Source organism: Callospermophilus lateralis, chromosome 5, assembly GCF_048772815.1.
Source record: "Callospermophilus lateralis isolate mCalLat2 chromosome 5, mCalLat2.hap1, whole genome shotgun sequence".
In the NCBI taxonomy this organism is placed as follows: Eukaryota; Metazoa; Chordata; class Mammalia; order Rodentia; family Sciuridae; genus Callospermophilus; species Callospermophilus lateralis.
The window spans coordinates 114,771,631-114,797,463 of NC_135309.1; the positions used below are offsets into that span (position 1 = coordinate 114,771,631).

General features: G+C 37.3%; 2 protein-coding genes across 6 annotated transcripts in view; one reads left to right on the top strand and one right to left on the bottom strand.

The window, feature by feature from the left end:
• Nln (neurolysin) overlaps positions 1-22,837 on the bottom strand; it is a 104,531-nt gene extending 81,694 nt beyond the window's left edge. The window contains exons 1-2 of one of the 2 annotated variants that reach the window (XM_076857206.1): positions 22,631-22,837; positions 15,896-16,194 (exon numbers count right to left, since the gene is read on the bottom strand). Coding sequence is in view for 1 of the 2 variants with exons in the window: in XM_076857205.1 (XP_076713320.1) it covers positions 22,631-22,671 (41 nt within the window). In the remaining variant the exon portion in view is untranslated. The remainder of the gene's footprint in view (positions 1-15,895; positions 16,195-22,630) is intronic. The other variant, XM_076857205.1, reaches the window with a different exon arrangement.
• Positions 22,402-25,833, top strand: part of Sgtb (small glutamine rich tetratricopeptide repeat co-chaperone beta) — a 46,439-nt gene continuing 43,007 nt past the window's right edge. Inside the window, exons 1-2 of one of the 4 annotated variants that reach the window (XM_076857227.2) lie at positions 22,402-22,467; positions 24,569-24,688. In XM_076857227.2, the coding sequence (XP_076713342.1) occupies positions 24,589-24,688 (100 nt within the window). In that variant the 5' untranslated portion in view covers positions 22,402-22,467; positions 24,569-24,588. Of the gene's footprint in view, positions 22,468-23,037; positions 23,317-24,568; positions 24,689-25,833 lie in introns of those variants that run through there. The other 3 variants (XM_076857223.2, XM_076857226.2, XM_076857225.2) reach the window with 3 other exon arrangements.

The window sequence follows — 25,833 nt, forward strand, 5'->3', positions numbered from 1 at the left end:
ATTTTAACTGTGATGAATATACAAAAAAAAAAATGTACTTCAGCTTATTAGTACTTTTCTTCTATTATTTACATCTCCAATATGAAAATAGTTCCATCTGAGAGTGTTCAGCTTCCACAGGGCATTACATAAAACCCTGATCTGTAGTTAGTGAGGATGATGCAAGTTAGAGATGATGGCATACACTGGACACTTCAGCATCCTGAATTTTGTTCACGACTTCACTTCTGAGTAGACTGCTGCAATGCAGATTCCAATTCAGGAGCAGTGCTCAACAGTTACTGAGTCCTCCAGTGTGGTTAATTATAGCCTCCAGCAAGGGTAAGCATCTGGTACTTGAGTCACTAGTGTTACAACAATGGACCTTTTCATTTAAGAACCTTTTAATCTGGTTCAGGACTGAACTATTCGATAAACAGAATGTTCTAGAATTAAATGCCTTCACATAAATCAACTTTTACTGGTAAACACACTCATATCTTTAGCCAAAATTCTTACTTTTTTAAAATTGGTTCTTTTTAGTTACACATGACAGTGGCAAAATTGTTACTTTTGATATTCTTTATAGACTGTGAAGAATTAATATCCAGAGAAGACTTTCAGTTTGGTGTTGTAGTCAGCATTACATTGCCGCAAACAAAAGATCTGACAAGAACAACAGGAGGAAAAGCTTACTTTGGCTCATAGTTTCAGAGTTTCAATCTGAGCTGCTCAGAACATGGCAACCAGGAAGTAGAGAGAGCTCTGCTCACCAGGAACTAAATTACAAACCCCAAAGGCACACCCCCAGTGACCTACTTCCTCCAGCCACATCCTACTTGCCTATAGTTACCACCCAGTTAATCCATGTAGTGGACCAATACACTGATTAGATTATGACTCTTATTTCATCTCTAATCTTTTTTGTATTGTCTAATATATGAGCTTTTGGGAAACATCTCACATCTATACCACAACACTTTGTTTCTAAGTTAATAGGAAATGTAATTAGGTATGATAAATGTACTCATGCTCAACACTTTCCTAGTAGTTTTAAAGAAAGATGCATATACCCCAATCTACGGCATTTGACTTTCACACCCTCCAAATTCACTGTCTCCACTTCTTGTATGTTACCAATTCTTCCACACTTTTCCACTAAAGTGTTCTGAACAAATCCACTTTCCTCTTTCCTGATTCTACTTTCACCTTTCCTTTCTTTAAAACTTATTTATTTTTCTCATGCTAGGGATCAAAGCCAGGGCCCTGCACATGTTGGCAAAGTACTCTACCACTGAGCTCCACCTCCAGCCCCTCTTCCACTTTTTGAACATCTCTTCTTAGTCTCCTCTGCTTGCTTCTCTTCCTGTATTCACCTGTAAAAGTTGGTGTCTGCCATGATTCTGCACTTTGTTTCTCTTTCCATTTTACTTGTTCATCCTTAGAGACCTCTTCTCCTCCCAAGGCTTCAATGACCACCTATGATCATCTATAAAAAACTATGGCCTCCACCCAGATCTCTAGATGGAGTTAACAGACCCATAGACATCTCAAATGCAAATGTTCCAAGTTTGATCCTTCTCATGAATTTCTAAATTCAGTTTGCCACTCTCCAGCAAACTCTCCAGTTAAGGTTGGAGTGACCTACTTCCTCAGTAGGAATGATATACTCATGTGTGATCAGTTTCTAGCTGATCACACATGAGTATATCATTATCAACTTTAACATTTTAAAGAGGTTATGAATGGGCCAGACACTATGCTAAGACCTTACATGCATTTTATTTAATCCTGCCAATAAGCCAAAACATAGGTATGATTGACCCAATTTTACTGGGCATAGAGAAATAAAGTAACTTGCTTAAAGTCCAAAGCAGGTGGAGCTAAGATTCAAACTCAGCCCTACTCTGGAGTCCACATCCTTGTCTATGCTCTATTGATGTTACAAGTGCATCCCAGAAAAGGAAAACATCAAAATTCTTGCCAATTGTTCCTCCTCATTTTCCAGCTTGCTTTTAAATGGGGGAGAGAATAAGGTAAGTTAAAGCATACATATTTAATATCACTTGTCTGATTTGTTATTTATACCACTCCCTAAGGGATTGCTGCAAAGGTTGTGGAGGAGTGGTGCTCCACCTTAGCCTTCACCCTGCTCTGAAAAACAGGCTGTGTAGGCTTGGGCAGCTTTTAGTCACTCAAAGAGTAAAACAACTCAAACTGGGACTACTTGGATGGTTGCCCTATGCACTAAGATCTCATTCTTTTCCAGAGCCCTTTAATTAATTGCTCTTAGGTAATCAATAAACCATTTGAAAACGTATACTCCCAGAAAGCAGCAAACTCTTAAAGTATCCAAGCAAACAAATAATCCATATTTCTTACTGATGAAATTCAGCAGAGGCACGCTAAGGAAATTTTGTAGGCATAAATGCTGGTCCTTTATTTCCTTGTGATTCCTCAGGTAAAAGATATTGACTTGCTCTCATCATCTGGAATTATGCCAACAATGTACACTATATTACTGAAATAGATTTTAAAAGCTCATTATACAAGGATTTCCCATGAACTAAATCAGAAACCCATCATTCTTCAGCAACTCTTTATTGAGATAATAAAGATGAACAGGACACAGTTACTGTCTTTTAGAAGCTTATAGGCTTGAGAAAAAGAAATCCAGAAAGAGACCTTTTAGAATAACAGGTAATAAATTCTATCCAAATAAAGTGATGGCAATGTAGTATCTCTTTTTGGAGAATCCAAAAAAGACTTCAGTGAGGATGTGACTTCCAAGCTGGCTGAGTCTTTCAGGACAGCTGTGTGAGGGACGGTGAGGGATATGTGGATTTAAAGGGGTGTGAAGGCTAAAATAGGTTAGAATTTGGCTGTGTATATTCTCAGTGATTTTCACAATGAAGCTGATGATAGAAACTAAAATCCTTTAATAGGGTTGGACATTTCTGTAACACAATGGATTAAGATGATGGACAGCTTGGGGCTTAAAGATGCTACTTATTATTGGTAGGGGCTAAATCTTGCAAGAAATTCTGAAGCCATTCTTATCCACAATTATGAGGTTTTTCTCTTTCATTTTATACACACACCCTCAGAACTTGGTTTGCCTTTTTTTTGGGGGGGGGCGGGGGAGGTGGGTTTGCTGGGGTTTAAACCCAGGACTATACCCTCAGTTCTTTTCTTTTCAAACAGGCCTAGTCAGAGGTTTATTTAGGAAGGTAACATTCAAGGGATTATGCAGGCTTTCTTGAGAGTGAGAAGCAGCCCTGACTTGGGCTGAGGGTCCAATATGTATAGAAGGGCTGTATCAGGGGCCTGACTGGAGTTGGATCAGGGTGGATCTGCACAATTTTGCACCAGTCTCAGTCCTTTTTAAATTTTATCTTGATACAGGGTCTCACTAAGTTTCTCAGGCTGGACTCAAACTTGCAATCCTCCTGACTCAGGCTCCTAAGTACTAGGATTACAGGCACTGGCATTGTACTTTTAGTTCAACCAGCATTTGTGGAAGGGTTTCTAAGTATATTCTAGGAAATGTTATATTGGCTGCTTCTAACTGAAAATTCCTCAAGATTGATGTTTTAGGATCTACATGTCAAATCAGCTACTATACATAATCCACACTAAAATATTTTAATAAATAAATAAATCTTTCTTAAAAATCATTTTGGCCTTCTTATCTATTAGGGAAAAAACATGCTTTTTAAACATGAATTAAGCCCCAATACAGTGCCTGGTACTCAGTATTTGTTGAATGAATTAACTCTGTGTGAATGCTGAACTTGTTATCAGGACTCAAGCAAGTCAAGGCTTGGTTGGAGATATTTTGGCACGACTGACTGACCTGCTTCCGAGGGTGGAGGAAGAATGGTGACATTTTCCTTCTAATTCTACTAGAATGTAAGCTCCCATGTATTAGCCATCTTTGTATTTTTTGGTAAATGCAGAAGACTGTGTTTCAGCACACAGCATATGTATTGACTGCTGACTCAGTGAGTACAGAAGAGAAATGAAAAATATATTTGTCTGTCCTAGAATGACTACTGAGTTCAGTCTAAGACACCAGAAATCAGGCAAATGATGAAGCAATCAAAAGAAGGTACTGAAACATAAGGGTTGCTGAAGAAAAGCAATTACGGGAGGAATGTACATAAGGATGCTTTGAGTCACAAATAATCTACAGAAATCTAGTACATGTGGCAAAGCCCTACGATTCTGCTGCTCTTGCTTCCACCTGCTGGTATACTTAAGTAATTTTTTAGATTGGGCAAAAATTGTTCAGCAGTACTAGGAAAAAACAAAACTGTGAAACACTGCGCTTTCAAAGTCCTCTTGCCACAGTGACATAGTACACTTCTAAAACAGCATTCACAAAAAAGTACACCATGAAATCAGCTACAAATATTTTGAGCACAGAGAAGAATTAACCTAAATGGGGAGACGTTCTGACCTTTACTGTGAGTAATCTCTAGTGTCTGATAAAGTAAAAAAAAATTACTGATTTTCTTTCCTTTCAGTCTCTTGTATTAATGAAAATAGTTTGTAAATTTAATGACTATAATGACCATTGCAACCTGTAGTCCAATCTTAATCTCTGTTAGTGAAATAAACCATTTATTTTGAAAATGGTGCCACACACACTCTCTGATGCCCACAGCTTCCTCAATCAAGTATACTACATGTACATGCTAAGACATGTATGTACATGAGACACATTACACAAAGGCTCCCCTAGGAATGAACAATGGTTTATTTATTTATTTATTTATTTTATTTTTTAGTTGTAGTTGGACACAATATCTTCATTTTATTCATTTATTTTGATGTGGTTTTATGTGGTGCTGAGGATCTAACTGAGGGTATTGCACGTGCAAGGCGAACGCTCTACTGCTGAGCCACAACCCCAGCCCAAACAATGGTTTATATTTAACCCTTTCTAAAAACGTGATCCATTTTAAAAAGAAAGTAATTTTATTTTTAGATTTTCCTAATGTGACAGAAAAGTTCTTGTTTCCAAATTTCAATGAAAAATAAATGAAAAGGGACTTTTCAAAATGTCTTTTCCAAGAAATATGAATAAAAACAAAAAAACCTCAGAAACTGCTTAAGGTCTTCTGAAGTACCATATGACACTAAAAATATATGACAATTACTTGTCTCTTAACAAAGAGAACTTTTAGAAAATGTTCACAATACAAAGTTAGAATGAATGAAACAGAAAACCTCAGGTTCTAAAAAATAAGTAACAGAAAGTGATATTCTAACCTTCTCCTAATTATGTAGATGACACAGTTGACTTAACAATTACAGGTTCTAGATACATTATTACAAATAACCATGAAAAGATTTCTGTTCTCAAATCCTATAAGTAGCTTTCCCCACAGAGTGAGGAAAATCTGCTTCACAAATGAAGACCTCCTCAATAATGCATCAGTGAAGGGCTGCCCACACACAGGAAAAACCACAACTCCCAAAGGCATTCCACTTTTATTTTTCTCTAGAAGCATGAATAAATTGCTTTGGCACATTTAATTGGTGTTTGGGGCATACTTTTCAGAATTAAAACCCTTAGTAAATTACTCAGAAGAGACTCTCCTCTTTCAGTACATTATTTAATACTTTGGCTTTTTTTTTTTTTTTTTGTCTTCCATGTATACATATTTTGTTGTGTGAATGATGATGCCTAAATCCTCCTCTGGAGCCTGGCTAACAACTATGTGCTTTTCTTTTTAAGATTGGTTCAATTGCTAATACACGTACATACATGTGTAATGATATTATGATTGTTTTTTGAAAAAATACTTTATCACTTACAGCTATATACTGAAGTACTTATGAATACACTAATAAAGTGGTAGATATATATTTCACAATAATTGAGAGGAAGCAGTGTAAGAAAAAAGATTTGCCATGAATTGACAACTGTGAAGCATGGTGATAGGAAGGTTTATTAGTAAATTTTGTTTATGATTGAAAATTTACATAATAAAGTTTTAGAAATGTATTTAATAACTGTTCATGTATCAATCTCTAGTTGTTCAATTCAGAACTGTGGTCTGAAAAACATATGAACTCTAAATTAAAACTCCCATGTTGACAAGCACCTTAAAAGGGATAATACATGGGGAAAACCCCAAGGGGAAAGTAGAGCACAAGAAAAAATATATTTGACAAGCAAATGAGGACTCATAAATTCATGACTGGAAGGCGTCTTAGCAACCTTCTAGTTCAAATCTGTTACCTAGGATAAGTCCAGTGATGTTAAGTTACTTAACACAGGCCAGACTTAAGCATTTTACTTAACTGCAGGTATAGCCAACATTATTTATCAGAAGTAAATTGTTACAGAACATTCAGTTTCTAGTGTATCTAAAATTAGAGGGTGGCAATCCAAGTGTAGTAATCAAATGGCTGGCGGCTAGTTCATTTTGTTGCTACATAAGCCTGATTTACTGCTGCTTGGCCACTGACAATCATATTACCACTGTCATTAACAAAAACAACAAGCCAGGGGCAGTGGTGCACCCCTGCAATCCCAGCGGCTCAGGAGGCTGAACAGGAGGATCATGAGTTCAAAGCCAGCCTTAGCAATAGCAAGGTGCTAAGCAAATCAGTGAGGCCCTGCCTCTAAATAAATACAAAACAGGGCTGGGGAGGTGGCTCAATGGTCGAGTGCCCCTGAGTTTAATCCCCAACACCCCCCCCCCATAACAATAACAATGTCAAACATTTATGTAGCAGGTACTATTCTAGATGCTTTATATATAGTGACTCATTTAATCTCTCCAATGACATTGACACAGATCCTATTATTATCCCCATTTTTGGAGATGATAAAACTGAGGCACAGAGGTTAAATAACTTACTCAAGGTCATACAACTAGAAATGACTAGTATCCCAGGCAGTCTTGTTTCCAAGTTAGTATTGTTAAATACTGTACTATATGTCCATTTACACTATCACTTTTGCAATTCTATCATTCCTTTAAATTGTCCATAGCTATTAACCTTACACATAATCAGTGGCTGCTTCATTTCTTTATTCTTTCTTGTCCTTGAGAGACAGGCAGGGATATAATCAGAGATCTCAGATCTCAGCCTTTGTGTTGTTATGGTAAGCCCTGCCATGTCCTGATTCTCCTGCTGATCTGGCACAGAAAACCTCAGAAGTTACTGTCATTACTATGTGAATATACAATCAATAATCAACATGAGAAATGAAAATAATGATGACAATTTGTATACCTACAGTACGTGTAGACACTGGCAAATTTTACTTTAAGATGATAACAATGACCTAAAATTCTCTGATAGCTTATATATCAAAAGCCTACTCTTTAAAGCCTGAAAGAGCTCCCTCACTAATAAAAGATAAAAGGTAGCCTTTAAAACACTTTCTAACAAGGATGAAAGATGACTAATTACCAACCTTAGCTCCCTTAGATTTAGAAAACACACTGAAACCAAAGTAAAATGCCTACATACATATAATACAAAACCATTTACTTGTGAAGTGCATATTATGCCCATGCACTGTGCTAAGTGATTTCTATCCATTATCTTATTTACTTTTCACCCTACAAAGAAACTGAGGCAGAGAAAGGCTGAGTTAATCATCCTGAAGTCACACTGCTAAGTAAGCAGGAGATGTGGGCTGTGAACTAGGCAATCTCATCTCTTGAGTCTCAAATTTTATCTATTTACTAAGTTGCCTCCTTCAACCTAAAAATGTTGTTACTTTGTATAAAACAAGCTTTTGGTTCCCAAGAGAATAACAGAATTGTTGGATTGCAGATCTATTCTGATCATACTTCCTACAGCAGCCCCAATATGATTTGGTGGAAGAGTGAGGATGGGAAGAGAGGGAGAGTCTAAGATGACAACCAAGTTTCTGCTTTGCAATGACCTAAGCAATAATGCCAATCACCAACTGAGAGGATTCAAGACTGCAGGACAGAATGTTTCCTTCTTTTTCTTTCTTTTTTTTTTTTTTTTTGATTGGGGGGGGCAGGGGAGGTGAGAGGCCCAGGGAAAAGAGAAGTTTTACATGCATTCAATTTGAGATGCATTTAGTTGTGATGCCAATGAGATATTCAAGTAGAGATTTGCAGCACACACCTGGAGCTCAGAAGAAAACAGCAAGCACAGATCAAGTTGCTAAAGATGATAAAGAAGTCAAGGAACCTACCAGTTAGGACAGCAGAGAAGCTCATTAGAATTCATTTAGCAAATACTTATCAATCCTTTATGCACTGCAGACACAGATGATAACAATATACTGTTGTAGATGCAACTAAGGAGTTAAATACGAGATGTTATGTTGAATAAAGGAAAAGAAACTCAGGCTGGGGACTCAGACAAAGCTTTGGAGAGGGTGTGAACAGGAATTCTCCTGGAAAGGATGGGGTAGAGTGATGGAGAAATAGGAGAGCAAACCTGGAAGAGTGAATACCATTGGTAAGAATCTATTTCCAATCAGTGGGCATATCAATGTTCTGGATATTACAACCAATTTGGAATTTAGGAGTGCGAATTGAAGAGAGATGAGGCTAGGGATGCTGATAGGTAAGATTCTGTGGGGTCTTTAAATGTCATGGACAGTTTGCACTTCATTATGTAGGCAAAAGGAAGCCTTTGGTGAGAGGCCAAGGTCTATAGTTTACCAAGGTGCTCTGGTAGTAGCAGGCATTGTGAACGGTTGATTTTTGGGGGCAAAGGAGACTGGATAGGAGGTTATAGTGATCCAGATGAACAGTAAAAATTTAAAAAGTGGTAGCAGGAGTCAAAAAGAAAATAAGAGATTTGAGAAATATTCAAGAGGCAAAACTGGCAGAACTTTGTGAAAAACAGGACGTCACAGATGGCGGCAAATTCACAGCAAATTCACAACTGGGTAATAGAATATGTGGGAGCAAGCAAAATCAGGTTTGGGAAAATACTGCTAGGTAACCTTTAGATAGGATGATTTTTCAGTGCCTGTAAGATGTGCCAGGTGTTATGGTTTAGATCTGAGGCATCCCTCAAAAGCTCATATGTGAGGCAATGTAAGAATGATCAGGGATAAAATGATTAGATTATGAGAGGGGTAACCTAATCAGTGGATGAATCCACTGATACATATTAACTAGGTGGTAATTAGGTAGTTATAATGTGACTGGAGGAGGTAGGTCACTGGAGGCATGTCCTTGAAGTAAGTATTTCGTCCCTGGTGTGCAGAACTCCTGAGCTGCCTTCCTCCACCATGTCCTTCTGCCATGATGATCTGCCTCATCTCAGGCCTAGAGCCATGGAGTTGGCCAACCATGGACTGAATCTCTGAAAAGGTGAGCTAAAATAAACTTTCCCTAATCTGTGTTGTTCTTCTCCAGTCTTTTGGTCACAGTGACACAAAAGTTGATTAAAACACCAGGGTTTAAAGACAGGTGGTGATTTGGCCACTGGATATATGAACCTGACCAGGAAACATAGATACATATGTCTTCAGATGCACAATTCCTTGAATGGACTGGGACACCTAAGAAGAGCCTGTAGTAGCAGTGGAGAAGTACGGAAAAGTAGAGGAGGGAAATGACTGCACAGTAGTAGCTGGGCTGAGGGAAAGTTTCAGACCGGACAGTGTGCAGAAGAGACTCAGTATAGGCTAAAGGAAAGGACACTAAAATCACACAGAGAGAAGAGGTTGAGGATAGCCATTTGAGAAAAACCAGCACTTCAGGAGCAGGTCTTAATGAAAAGGAAGCTTACAAGAAATTTGAAGAATGTTCAGAGGAAAGGAAAGTTAGGAATTTATCACTCTGAAAGTCAATAAAGAAGGTGGGGTCAGCCGTGTAAATGTTACATGGAGACAGGTAGAGTTGGAACTGGAAAGTGTCCACTGGATTTGGCTACTGACACCGAAACGCAGTGTCATCTTATCACTGACTCTTTCCTCTCGTTTTCTGACAGCCACTAATTCATACTGTTCATACTGAATTTGGAAACAACCCAAGGTTCGAAGTTTTTTTCCTACATACTACCATTATGTTATACTGCTCCTATATAGTGATTTGTTTAGCATAAATAAAACTTCAATTTTAATACTCTTCAGATTAGACTGATATTCTAGTTGAGTACATATCCTTGGGAACTTTAATTTTTCATCTTTATTTGGACTTAGAGTCACCTGAAAGTGTTATTAGTAGATCATCTTTATCCTCCTCCTAGTCAATTGACAAAGCATCTGTAACTTTCTTTTTGTTGTTCTTGCTGTTGTTTTGATTTGGGGACTGAATGCAGAGCTTCATGCATGTTATGCATGTGCTCTGCCTCTGAGCTATACCACAAATCTCCATTTGTGACTTTCAGTATTATATGTAGTTAGTTGCTAATTATCCAGCACTACTGTTTTATTTATTTTTTTTAAAGAGAGAGAGAGAGAATTTTTTTTTTAATATTTATTTTTTAGTTTTCGGCGGACACAACATCTTTGTTTTGTATGTGGTGCTGAGGATCGAACTCGAGCTGCACACATGCCAGGCGAGCGCGCTACCACTTGAGCCACATCCCCAGCCCCAAGCGCTACTGTTTTAGTACTACTTTTTTCTACCTTGAATGGAAGAGAGAAAACGATCAATTACAACATAGTTACTTAATATCAAGCACTGTGTTGAGTTTTTTCAAACATGAATTCCTATAGTGCTAAAAAAATTATACGAGATATTTAATGTTAACTCTATGTTAGGAGAGAAGAAACTGAGGCTTAACAATCCTATAAAGCATTTGAACCTGCCTTTGAAGTCCATGTGATTTGTAGTATAGCACATTCCCCTTCTTATGGTTGTTTTTCTTAGTTTTGAGAACCTTTGCCTTAGGCGTTCAGCTTACTTAATGTGCTGTATTTAAGTTCTGGTCCAAATTCTACCGTCTTTCATGGCTCAGGTACAACACATAAATTACGTCCTTGACTCTCTTTCATATCCTAGAAGTATTCTCTCTCCCCTGAACTCACATCAATTTCTCTATTACCCTCTTTGGGATTTTTTAACTTTCTACCTTGTACTTGAATTATTTAAATTTGTGCCTAATTATCCTTACCATGCTGTATTGCCTTTTAACAAAATAAGAGCAAAATAATAATTAGCACCACACAGTCTATTTCTGTATTTATTATTCTTTATATAATAATTCATTATGATATTCAATTTATACCATGATCAGCAGGATATGCTTATCTCACAAAAAGTACTAAGAAAAACTCTTGTCCCTGATAAACCTTAACAATGTTTTTCCTTTGTCCTTATTGCCAGAAAGCTCATAGTAAAATTCTGGACCCAATTAAAACAATTAGACTCAATGCTCCCTCAAATATTTTGTTTAATATTCTTTTTCCTTTTAAATTATTTTATTAATGCTAATGTTTAATATTAGTATTTTCAGGTAAGCAATCACAAATACATTTTGATAAAGAGGGGACTATACAATAAAATTTCAACAAGCAGGCTGAGAGTGTACTGGTGGTGCACTCCTGTAATCCTACCTAATCAGGTGGCTGAGGTCAGTCTGAGCAACTGAGCAACTTAGTAAGAAACTGTCTTAAAAAAAAAAAAGCAAATAATAACAACTTAAGTGAATAGCAAATAGGATCTAAATTTTCTTTACCATCTATCTTTTTGATATTTAGCACAGTCCCTTCAATACAGTAACTGCAAAAGGTTAATGTTTGTGGCATGAGTGAACGAAGTTTTAGAGGTTATATATAGGTTTCAATCAGGCATCTTCTACTATCCACCATTTCTGTAGTTGATATAGCAGGCATGAGATGTATCTTAGAATATGAATTCAATATACTGGTTTCTTTGGGTTGGGTACTCTTTCCAAAAGGCTGGGTCAGCTGCATGTCATTACTTCCTCAATCTGACAAACAAGTATATCTGCTTCTCTCAGGATACACTCTGCTCAGTGGCATGTATCTCCTCAGTTCCAAGTAACTCCCAAATTCTTAGAATCTGGCTTCCTTGCCCTGATCTGACCTCAGGTCCATTTATGAGAAGTTTACCTTCTGTTTTCTTTCAGCTTTATTGGTTCTGACCCAGTATTTCACACATTGGCACCTCCTTCAATTTCCTTCATATCCACACTGATATATTTAGAAGACCCTTGCTTCTGAGGTATTCATTAGATTACTATTCTACAGAACTACCAACTGGGTCTGTAAGTGACTCAATGCCCCAGTGATGACAAAGTTCACACCTTTTAATATATGGCTTCTCCTCCAACTCATGCTCACCCCAGCACATACTCAAAATTCCTCTGTATCTATTAAGTACCGCCCTGACAGTTAACTTCCTACTGCATATTACTCTACTCAGTATTTTTTTTTTATTACACAACTAGATCTAAGTTGGCTCACTAACACTTAGATGTAGTAATTTCCCCTAGCAACTGGCATTTTTCTTTTCTTTTTTAAAATTTTTTTATAAGTTGTTCAAAACATTACAAAGCTCTTGACATATCATATTTCATACATTTGATTCAAGTGGGTTATGAACTCCCATTTTTACCCTGTATACAGATTGAAAAATCACTTCGGTTACACATCCATGTTTTTACATACTGCAACTGGCATTTTTCTTAAAGAAATTTTCAACCAGCCATTTCATATAGGGCTTGATATGTCTACTTTCTACTAAAGTTATACATATACGTCAATAACAAAATGCCAAATCTAGGTCTGTACTACTTCCATATTAGCAATGAACACTGAATTTTTAGTTACTATTACTGATGACATATTTTAATATACCAATTCAATAAATATATTTATCAAGCATCTACTATGTAATGACACCATACTAACTTCTAGAGGTGCAGAAATGAACAAACATAAAATAGGCTCCTGATTTCAAGAAATCTAGCAGCTAGCAAGGAAGACAAATATTATTAATGATAATGTATGTGCTATGAAAATACAGGATTAGAAAGATTAAATTTAGTAGAGGTCAGGCAAATTCTCTTGAGGAAGTAAGTACAAGCTAAGCTGATATTGATAGCAGCGCTCACAATCCAACTATTACAGAGATTTGTTTATTTTGACTCCCTGACTAGAGTGAGGACATAAACCCAGGAGGACAGGAATAGTTTGTCTTGTCCACAGTTGTTTCCCCAAAGTTTAGCTCAGTGGGATGCACAGATCAAATACTTTACAAATACATTTTTTTGAATATTAGAAAACAAGTGAAAGGTAACTAGAAAACACATGTACCGCTTAAATTCAATAATGAAAATAGTAATCCAATAGGAAAAGGGGCAAAAGATATAAACAGGCATAAAATACAAATGATAAGAAAATAAATTCATCAGTAAACTTGACATTATATATAAAAGCCACATTCTTCAATCATCGGATTGGCAAAAGGCTTGGCAACACCAAGAGTTGCTAAGGATGGAGGATTAATGGCTACTCACGAAACTTACACGGTGAGAGGGAGTAAATTGGTATCGCCACTTCAGAAAAGAGTTTTTTTGCGCATCTTTTGGTAATGTTGATACGTATACATCCAACAACCATTTCTCTCAGGTTTATATCCTTGCACATACGTATCAAGATATTTTATAAGAATATTCACAGCAATTTTGCTTGTACTAGGAAAACAAAAAACTCCAAATACTCATGGACAAGAAAGTGGATAGTAAATTTTGAAATAGTCACCAATGAAATATCTTACAACAGTAAAAAAAAAAAAAAAAAAAAAAAAAAAGAACCATAGCCATGTGAAAGTAATTTCCTTGTGTGAAACTAAATCATATGCCATTCAGAAAAACAAGCACTTGTAATAACATTTATAAAGACAAGTAAGGGAATGAATGCAAAGTTCAACCCTGAGGTTATCTCTCGGATAAGAAATCGTGATATGGATGGAGAGGGGCACAGAGAGACTTCAGAGGTAGTAGACTTATAATTGTAGATATATAGATGCTGCTTTTCATTTTTTAGCCATATCTATATATGTACATGCATTATACTTTTTTGTGTATATTTTTTAACATTAAAGCTAAGTGAATAAGTACTATGTTCAGAAAAGGCAAGAAAAGAGAAAAATTTGTTCCCAGTAAGGGATCACTACATGTTCTGGTAAGGCCAGCAGATGCAGTCATGAACTCTGGCAGAAGAACTGAGTTCCTGAGTTAGAGGGAAATCTGGGAGAGCTAAGAAGGGGTTAGACTGTAAACCATACTAAATGATTTTGATTTTATTTTAGGTTAATGGATAGACAAGAATTTTAATCTCAAGTATGATATGTCACATTTGCATTTCTTAAAGATCTGTTTTCATTAGAAAATTGTATTAGTGGCAAACAAAAACTGAGGCTGGTCTCATGATGAGGGTCTAATTATATTGGTGGTACCAGGAATAGAGAAAAGAGAAAGAAGGTAAAGACTATTTAGGATTTGGTAGCTGGTGGAAAAGGTAAAGGAGGTAGAAAAAAGCAAGAAATGGCTCCCAGGTTTTTGACCTGCATACATAGTGACATCATGACAAAGAACAATGGCATAAGAGAAACAGGCAGGTTTATAGGGGAATGTTGTTGTAAGCTTAGTTTTAAAGTAAGGTGATATTGACATTAAACAATGAAATAGGTGGTGGATAAATATCTGTAAAGTGAAAAAGTGACTGAGATTTCCAAAAAGCACTGTCTAACTGGTAGTGGCAACCTGTTTAAAAAAATTATTTGTTTCTCTTTTTGTACCTAAATAGATGTGTTAGTCAGCTTTTTGTAGATGTGATCAAAATACCTGAGAAGAACAACTGATCGGAGGAAAAGTTTATTTTGGACTGACAGTTTTAGAGGTTTAGTTCATGGTCATACAATTCCACTGTTCTCAGAGGAAGGTCAGGCAGAACATCATGGCAGTAGAGCACAGTGGAGGAAAGCTGCTCAGCTTGTGGCAGAGAGAGACCATTTCTCATAATCTGGTCATTGTACCTTGAATTTTCTTGCATTAACACAGGAGCTTTTGGGGAGCATCTCATATCTCAAACATAACAACAGAGAAATAGGCGACAAGATCTTATAAAGAATTTCTGTGAGACTCTAGAAGATGGACAGATGTACAAACTTCAGTTTAGAATAAGATCTAACTATGTAGCCCTTATATTATGGATATTATACATTGCAGCAAGAAGAATTTGTCAGAGAGCTCCGTTTATTTTAGTCACTGCACCTCTGCCTAAGATATGAGGCAGAAATAGAATTTTCCTCTTGATCTTGACCACAAATGGATTAGATATCAAAGATACCAGCTAATTGTGGCTGGGAAGTATGAGGGCTTCCTTCTAAATGCCAAGCAGGAGGTATAGATTATCTTAGAGTGGGTAGAATGGAACATGGTCTTCCAGAGCAAGCTATGGTAAATCAGAAGCCCATATGTCATAAGCTGGATTTTCTTTAATACTCCTTCCAATTTCTGTATTGACTTCCTTTAAGGACTAGAAGTTATTTATTTATTTATTTTTAATTTAAACTTAATAATGGATAAAGGTCTAAATGTGAAAAATGAAACACAAAAGTACTAGAAGAAATATAATGTAAGTGATTTGAGAAATTTAGGCAAAGGCTTGAGAGACCAAAGGCAGAAGTTACAAAATAAAAGATTGATATACCCAATTGTGTTAAAAACTTAAGCTTTTTGTAGGACAAAAGTAAAAAGGCAAAAGACAACAATAATCTATCCCAAAGTTCAAAGGTGGGAAAAAAAATTGTAACATCTATCATAGGGTTTCAATGATCCTAATTTAAAAACCTTCAAAACAAAACTCACAATTTGTGTTTCAATCCACAAAGGTAAAAATAGTTGATATTTACTGAGACCATATTATGTGACCATGTGGTAGACCAATTGCTAACATGTCCTCAATTCTTCATACCTGGATGTATCTATGCCTTTCACAATGTGAATTTTTCGCTCCTTCCATCAAGAGATAGAGTCTATTTCTCCACTTCTGAAATCTGGGATGGTGTTGTCACTTGCTTTGGCTAGCAGAATGTGGCAGACAGAGCTGATGGTACTCCAGTTTCAAGTGTAGGCCTTTAGAGAATTTACGCACTTCCTCGTCTCACGGAACTCTGTCACTTCCACAAGAACACAGCAGCAGTAGCCTCCTTAATGATGAAAGATCACATACAAGAGGACCAGAATGCTCTCAGCTTTGGCCATCCTACATCCCTAAAATGCAAAAGTGACCAGCATAAGCAGAGCTGACCACATAACCCATGAATGACCATAGGTGTATGATTAAGTTTAGAAAAATTCTTCCAGCCAACATTTAGATTGGTCAGCAAAAATAAATATTTAACATTTATCACTGAAATGTAATTTGTTATAAATCATTACTGTGGCAACAGGAATATACTCAGGTAATATACAAAGCATTTTAGATTTATCATCTCTCAATCTTAAAATATGAGTACAATGTTCCCGTATTATTTTCTACTTGTCAGTCTCATATTTACTCCATCCTAGTTAGAATGGCCTCTTCACTTTCCCAAACAAACCAGACATACCAGACATACTGTCTTTGGGATCTGCTATTTCTCCCACTTAGAATGCCCTGTTTCAGGTATTGCATGGCACAGTCCCTTGTTTCTCTTGGATCATTACTCTAGTATCATCTTCTGAGTGAGCCTTTCCTGTTAACTATTTACAATTTCATTTCCATCAATCCTGAGTATCCCCCTTCCTGCTTTACTCTTGCTCCTTAGCACATTTGCCCATTTAACATACCACATACTTTCTTTAGTTGTCTCTTCCACTACAATGTAAATTCCATCAACACAAGGATTTTTGTCATTCAAACCCAGGCAGGCTGGACCTACATTCCTATAGCCTAGACTACTATGCTACATATCCTGTGCAGTGCAGAACTTGACATACACACAGGTACTCAATAAACATCAACTTGCTTGGTTCTTTGCATCTTCAGTCTAGGTATTTCTCCCCAGGAAGTGCTTTGCTTTGTCTTTTTTTAAAATTTTTTAAAAGTTTTTCGGCGGACACAACATCTTTGTTTGTATGTGGTGCTGAGGATTGAACCCAGGCTGCACGCATGCCAGGTGAGCGCGCTACCTCTTGAGCCACATCCCCAGCCCCTTTGCTTTGTCTTAACCAAAGGGAAGATAATATTTAAATTTGAGTAAGTATCAGGATGTTTCTGACCAAAATCAGTGGCAAAAAAATCAACCAAAACCAAAAAACAAAATTTCCATCTTTGTTTTATCCGTTTTTTACAAATAATCACAGTCTAGCTTTTGATATGTGTAACTTAAAACCCTTTCTTTATTAGACTATTTTTTTTAGCACCATTGTCCTAAAATTTGGAGTTTACTACGCCCATGGAATTTAGGGGAACTGTCTCAATTTTATTTAATTACAGTCAGACATACAAATAGTATTAAACTTATGAATAACTGAAGTTTGTCTTACTTTCTAAGATTTTTCTTTTTTTAATATTCTTTTAGTTGTAGATAGACAGGATACCTTTATTTTATTTTATTCTTTTATGTGGTGCTAAGGATCGAACCCAGTGCCTCACATGTGTAAGGCAAGCGCTCTGTCACTGAGCCACAACCACAGCCCTAAGATTTTCTATATGAATAATTTCTTGCATTAGAAAATAACTTTTTTAGTTTCTAGATCACATTCCCAAATTTTTCTTAAGGAATTATACCCATTGAATAAACCATCAAAAAAATGGAAGGAAATGAACATTAAGAGAAGTTTCTATTTATAAAACTGGTAAGGATAAAAAATACTGAAATGCTTAGAAACTATGTATCAAATATGCAAACTACTACACTTACATGTTCTGCTGTTTCAGTATAATTTGTGTGAGATTTTAGGAGAAAAATATGATAAAAAGTACCAAAGACCTACAAGATTTATATGCCCTGTAATATGCCAATACCACTCATAAGGAATTTTTATTAAGAAAATAATTAAGGACTTGGAAAAGCATAATAAGAATGTTTATCTAAGTACCATTACCCATAGCAAAGAGTTGGAAATAGTTGACGTGTCCAAAGATAGAGATTAATCAAATGTCATATATCAACATATGGACTATGTAGTCGTTTATATTATGGAAGGATATTTATATTATATTAAAAATCATAAGTATGGCCATTTCATTTGTTTTTTAAAAAGTTGTAGACAGGGGCTGGGGCTGTAGCTCAGTGGCAGAGTGCTTGCCTAGCATGTGTGAGGCACTGGGTTCGATCCTTAGCACCACATAAAAAAATAAATAAAATAAAAGGATTCTGTCCATCTACAACCAGAAAAAAAGAAAAAAAAACTGTAGACAGAAGATATTTTGGAAGCTATTAGTAACTGGTTTTTCTAGTTGGGTAGACTGTGTATCTTTTTAATATTTTCTTTTGTTTGTGATTATTTCTAACTTCCTATTAAAACATATATTGCTGTCACAATTTTAAAAACCAAACCAAGCTATTTTTTTTTAATGAAAGAGAAAACTAGGGTTATTACATCTATAATTTGGGCTTAATGTTGTTGAATAGCCCTTCTCATTTTTTTCTCTGACCATGCCATCCATCCTTCATCCTGTGATATACATTAAATTTTGCTGAGCTCACATGCTATGCAATCAGGCCGAGGGTGGAAGGCAAATTCTCCTGGTTTAATTGCTATGGCAACATAGAATTAGGAAAAAAAAAAAAAGCTTAGATGTAATTTAGTTTAGTTCTTTTCATTTTGCAAAATAAAGAACCAGAGAGAGGTACAATGAAGTGAATGATTAAGACAAAAAGTTAGCTGAACAGCAACTACAACCAATCCTCAGATCCTGAGTCTATTTATTCTCAAGAAATTTGGCTTAATACCCCCATCAATGATCCTGGCTACCAAGATGACCTTGGGAAGGGTGTATAGCAGCTCTGCCAACAGGAACACCCAAGGGAAAGCCTAAGTCAGTTAAACAAAAGTCTAGTTAACGCCTAGTTCGGTTTCACGCTAAAATGAACTCCCCAGTGTCAGAACAGGAAAAACACATGAGAACAAAGAGGCCATGTTATCCAATATTAACCTTTTTTGGAGGATATGAACTTTGAAACAAAGAGTAGATTCTGTGATTAAGTCACCTAAGCCCTAAATCATGGACTACTGTATATGGTGATTAACTGCAATAAATACCCTGAAATAACAATATAGTCAGTTTAACATGGTAGATTACCAGCTTCTAACAACAGCTTCTGTGCTTTTGACATATTTTCTTAAAGAAAGAATTTGGGGGCTGGGGTTGTGGTCAGTTGTAGAGCGCTTGCCTAGCATGTGTGATTCTCAGCACTACATATAAAATAAAGAACCACTGACAACTAAAAAAAAAAACATATAAAGATGTATATATAGGGCTGGGGATGTGGCTCAAGCAGTAGCGTGATCGCCTGGCATGCGTGCAGCCCGGGTTCGATCCTCAGCACCACATACAAACAAAGATGTTGTGTCCGCCGAAAACTAAAAAAAATAAATATTAAAAATTCTCTCTCTCTCTCTAATAAAAAAAAAGATGTATATATATATATATATATACACACACACACACACACACATATATATATATATATATACGTATATATACATATATATGAAAGAAAGAGGGGTCAGGGTTGTGGCAGTGGTAGAGCACTTACCTAGTATGCATGAGGTGCTGGGTTCCATCCTCGGCACCACATTAAAAAAAAAAATGAAATAAAGGTATTGTGTCCATGTACAACTAAAAATATATTAAGAAAGAAAGAAAGAAAGAAAAGAAAAGAAAAGAAAATGGATAGCACATTCCAGCAGTTTTCAAAAAGTAGTCCACAAATCTTGGGAGTAAAGGTATGGGATAGATCCCTGAGGCCTTTTCAAGAAGTCAGAAGTTAAAAATATTTGATATAAAGGCATTTTTTTTTTTTTGAGAGAGAGAGAGAATTTTTTTAATATTTATTTTTTTAGTTTTCGGTGGACACAACATCTTTCTTTCTTTATTTATTTGTATGTGGTGCTGTGGATCGAACCCAGCGCCTCCGCATGCCAGGCAAGCGCGTTACGCTTGAGCCACATCCCCAGCCCCAATAAAGGCATCTTTAAAAAAAACTTTTTTAAAAACTGTGTTGACATTGTACTGATGATGAAAACGAATGATGGAAAAAAACTATTGGCTCCTTAGCACAAATCAAAGCAGTGGCACCAAACTGTATTAGTAGTTGTATTTTTTTTACCACCTCACTCTCATGCTAAAAATAATGTCAGTTTCACTTAGAATGTCTTTGATAAAACAGCAAAAATTACGAATTTTATGCGATCTCAGCTCTTAATGTATAGGAATACAAGTACATGCAAAGCATTTCTATTGTACACCTGAGTACAACAGTTGTCCAAATAAAATGCACTTGTGCAACTGAATGAATTGTGAACTAAAACTGCCTTTCTTTTTCTTCCTTTCTTTTTTTTTTTTTTTTTTAATGGAGCATCACTTTTACTTGATCAAACTACTTTCAGACAAATCAGGATTATTCTGACTTAAATATTTGGCAGAAGTTCTGTCAAAAATGTAACAAAGTGATTTAAATTAAAAAAATGTAACAAAGTGAGACTGTCACTTCAAGGGAAAAATCTTGACAGTTTGTGTTGTTAATGATGAAATTATAGCTTTCAAATGAACATTAGAAGTTTGGAAATTTCTTTCTGCAATGTGAGCTTGACAGCTTTCCAACACTTAAAAATATTTCTAAGATTGATAAGGACATTAAGGAATGTGACTGTTTGATATTATATAATGGAATATGCCAACATTAGGAAGATCTATAGAACAAGGCAACCACTAATTTCCAAATGACCCATGTTTGATGTTATAAAATCATAGAAGGGTAGAAAATTCATTTAAAGATTTAGGATACCCCGGTGAATTTTAATGTAACAGTCAGAAAAACACATTGACATAGTTTCAGATTCCATTTTGCAACTGAACTTTTTCAAACTACCATTTGTTGAAAATTGATGTGATAAAAAGCTATTAAACAATTCCTCTTTCCAACTGCATGAGTATGGGTGGGATTTTCCTCATCTTCTTAAATCGAAACAAAAAAGTAAAATAAATTTAATGCAGGAGCAAATGTAAAAATCCAGCTATCTTGTACTGCCACACATTAGTTTTGCAAAAATTCAAAATGATCACATTCCTAGAATGATTATTATTAAACATAGCACTACCATATGATCCAGCATTTTCCACATCTAGGTATATATCCCAAAGAACTGAAAGCAGACTCAAACATAGTTACATACCAATGATCACAAAGCATTATCCAACAGTCAAAAGGCAGAAGCAATCCAAGTGTGCACTGACAGATGAATGGCTAAACAAAATATTTATGCATGTAATACACATTACTGTTTATAAACTAATAAATACTGAAAAAAAGTTACAGCTTTAATTTATCATATGGTAAATAGGGCAGATATAACCCAAACCAATCTTAGGTTCTTAACAATTTTTGAGAGCTCAAGGGATCTTGAGACTTAAAAAGGTTAAGAACAATTGTCTTAAATGACAATTTATTCTCCCCTTACACCTGCATTATGTAAAGATCTTCATTTGTTGGTATAACTTTATTTGCCAGCAATACCACTTCCAGTGTGGAGATTAGCAAAAAAAAAAAAAAAAAAAAAAGGACAACCTAAAATATGTTCACAATCATCACATTAACTCTTTATAATTACTATTGTCCCCTGGATGCACAATAACTCCACAAGACTGAGCACACAGAGCTCCACACAATTGAGTGGCAATGGACAATAGAAAACTGTACAAAGCTTAAATGATGACATGTTCCAAAGTAGTTTTGTAGACAACGAGGACAAAACACACCTTCCTTTTTTTATTTGAAACTTCATTTGGCTTTACAGTTCTGGTCAGATTTGGGTATGGGGGTGGTGGCTGCATTGTTTCCGAAAACCAGTGTATCCATGCAAAGAATTTAATTCTTTTACCATCTTGCTACTGGTCTGTTGTGAGGGGTGTGGTTAGGAAGCAATTCAAAACAGCTTTAATTTGGGGGCCAAGTCAATAGGTTCTGACAAGAGGCAGAATGTTTGTTTTATGGCGAGGAGGAAAATAAAAAGGAAATTAAAAAGCACGGACGGAAATAGGCGGCAAAACCAAAGCGGTTTCATGTGTATATGCTAAACGACTGGAATGCTAATGATGTGAATGAGGGGCAAATGAGAATTGTTATTCCTAAGTCTACAACTGCAGCACTTTCAATGCCAGGTCTGCAGTTCTGGGTAAGGGAGAAAATGAAAGCATTTCGTAACTAGCCCAGCTCTCTGCATTCATTTTCGGCTGGGTCTGTGACCTGTCTAGCTGACTGCGGCAAAGGCAGTCCCAAACAAAGGGGAATGGATGTCCTCTCGAGGGAATCGAGGAGGGAAAGGTGGCCCCAGGTAGTCACATCAGGTGTCCCTAAGGGGTCGCCCAGGCAGGTTGTGAGGAGGTGGGGTTCCCAGGTGCGTGGGAGGAGAAAGCTTGCTCCAGGGCGCCTGGCATTAACCCCGCAGAAGACCCCGCCCTGCCCATGGTCAAGGTTAACCCGCGCACGGAAAGTACCTGTGGAGGCCTCGCACAGCCGAAAGGCACCAGGCAATCATGGGCACGCCGAGAGGCCGGCAGCAGCGGGTGCGTGGTCTTGGGGTCTGGGGGCGACCGAGGCGGGCGCCCGGCAGCGGAGAGTGGGCCTAGCGCTGAAGGCCACAGCGGAACCGCGGCGACGGCTGGCCTGCCAGCGCCCTCCCACGTGCTGCAGCCCCACGCCGGCGCCCACGGAGGCCCGCCCTGCGCCGCGCCCCGCCCCGGCCCGCCTTGCGCCCCGCCCCTCCCCGCCCCACGCGTCCTGCACCGCCCCCGGGGCGGAACCGGCGAGACCCAGCAGCTCGGAGCCAAGCGCGCAGCCGGGTGGGCTGAGGGGGCGGCGGCGGCGGCGGCGGCGGCGGCGGGGGCGGCGCGGGAGCCGGGAAGTTTGGGCGACTCCGGCCAGTGCTGTGCTCCTGAGCCAAGCTCCAGCCTTGAGGACGAGGCACCAGCGGCCCGGCTTACGAACGCCCCGGGGCCCGCAGCCGTCGTCTCGCGTCCTCTTGCTTGGTAAGGGGCTTCTGTCTGGAAAGGGTGCGTCTCCCGCAGCTCCAGACGGAGGCCTGCACCGCGCACCCGCTGCAAACCTCGTCGGAGCCGAGGCGAGACCGGGTAACCGGAGGGAAGGAGGATTGCAGTGGGAGGTGGATGTGCCCAGAGGAGAGGTAGGAGGAGAAGCCTGGAGGGGGTTACACATCTCCTTTCCCTTCGGTGCCCTCTCTCTCCGATCTGTTTTCACCTTCCGCCCTGGGGCCTTTTTTAGAATTTGTAATAGCCCATGGCCTAGAGGCTGGGTTCGCCTTTAAAATAAGCACCCAAATAATAAACATCCTAGCGGCGTTACCACACCCTGGCTTTGAATTAGGGAACCTGGGGAGCAGATGGATGATGCGATTTAGTGGAAATAAGCCATTAATGCTGGCTGGCCCTGCGCCACTGTTTGAATGCAATAGTATTCCATGTGAATGAACAGGACCGGGGGCTTCCAGCTACTGCAGACAGCGCTGATGGGTTTGTAGTAACCTTCGGTTTAGGCAATAACTGCTTGACTTGTACGTGGATTATAGAAATGCCCTTTATCAAGAATGACACTCAATGGTTGAACAACCGTTCTTAAGTGTATTTCCTCAGCAAATGACTCTCAACCTATGAAAGTAGCTGGAACATAAATTATTAGTACTTTTTAAAAACTCATGATCCAGAGGAAGATGCTCAACAAGGAGCATCTTCTGAGTCAGCAGGATGAAATGCCCCTCAACTTAGTACTGAGGCCTTTAGGGGGATTTCTACATCTATATTTGTATTCCTTTCCTGTATCTATACCATATAGATAACAGTGAAAGTTTATGCTTATGTTATACGTATTTTGAAAAAAAATTACTGATGGAAAATTTAATGTAGTCTGATATTACTGGGTTTAAATTAAAATATGTAATAAATTACCATAATAATCCTTTGTGCTCTCTTGACTCTATAAAAAGAGCTCAAGGTAGAGCAGGGAAAGGTGATTTATAACTTTCTTGATTTTTTAAAATAATTGAGCTCAGTGTTTTCATTTATCTTATCAGCAGGATGAAATGCCCCTCAACTTAGTACTAAGGCCTTTTAGGGAGATTTCTACATGAAGGGAAAGGTGATTCATTATCTAAAGAAAATGTTTCTTATGTTTACTCTGTAGCAAACAGGTAAATGCAATCATTTAGTAAAAGATGATGTTTTTCTAATCAAAGGTAGTATAATATTTTTAAGGGCTGGAAAGAAAACTGAAAGTATTTTAAAAAACCAAGATGTTACATTCCTATTTTTAGGCTCTTTTTTACTTTTAATGTAATATGTAACTCTTCCTTTATTATTTATAACTTTCCTGAATGATTCTTTAAAATAATTTAGCTCAATGTTTTCATTTTTCTTAACAAGGAAGTGTTTAAGGTCCTAAAATGTCATCTATCAAGCACCTAGTTTATGCAGTTATTCGTTTCTTACGGGAACAAAGTCAGATGGATGCTTATACTTCTGATGAACAAGAAAGTTTGGAAGGTAGGGTCCCGGTCTTTGTTTTATTTGTCTTATAATTATAAATAAATAATAAAATAGCTATAAGCCCAACTTTTTTTTTTTTTTTTTTTTTTTTGGTACTGGGGATTAAACTCAGGGGCACTTAACCAAGCCCTATTTTGTATTTTGTTTAGAGACAGGGTCTCACTGAGTCGCTTAGCACCTCACAGTTGCTGAGGCTGGCTTTGAACTCGTGATTCTACTGTCTCAACCTCCCGAGCTACTGGGATTACAGGCATGCACAATCATGTCTGGCCCCAACTTTTATGTTATTAAAAAATCAGAATGTTTTGTTGATCTTTCAAGTGGAGAAGCTTATCTGTAAGAGTATCTTATTGCCATTCTCTGAAGTTTGTTGTAATTAACAACAAAATAAAAGCACTATTGTTCATTTATTGAACAATTATTGTGTTGGAACTATGCTATTCATATTATAGGGAATGTTTTCTTCACAATGACTAAGTTAGTATAATTCCCATTTGACAGGTGAGACAATTAAACCAGAGGCTCTAAGTAACATTACAGCTGATATGTGACAAAACTGAGGTTTTAATTCCAGTTCTTATGCTGAAGATTTTGTTTTCTTCTTTTTTTAATAGCAAAGTATCCAGTTTAGAAATAACTCATAAAAATACCTTAGTTGTTGTAATCATACTACACAAAAGTCTAAATAATTATACCATTGGTGAGCTCTGACATGTGCCTATTTTGGGACTTGAAGTGAGAAGATTTCATCCTTGTCTTGTGTTAGCTTTAAATATTCGATTCAGGAATCTATACAGTTGAGCAGGACTTAGATGATAACATCATATGGTTCCTTGACACCATCTTTGTGCTTCATGTTTATGCATTATAAAATTTTAAATTCAGTATTAAACATAACAAGATGGAATTCTGCATATGGGCTTGTGGAAGTTCAGTGAACCTGGCTTTCTTGTGGCCTAAAGATTTAATTATTGCAGTGAGAGTATTCTGGGGGAACTTAATATATAAGAGTATAGTTTGAATTTCCAATCTTGAAGCTGCTGCTTCTGTATAAGGGACACATCTATTAATTTTGAGTACTTCCCTTATAAATATCCTTTAAGGAGGTGGGGATGAAAATTGGGCATTTGCTGTAAATCTGC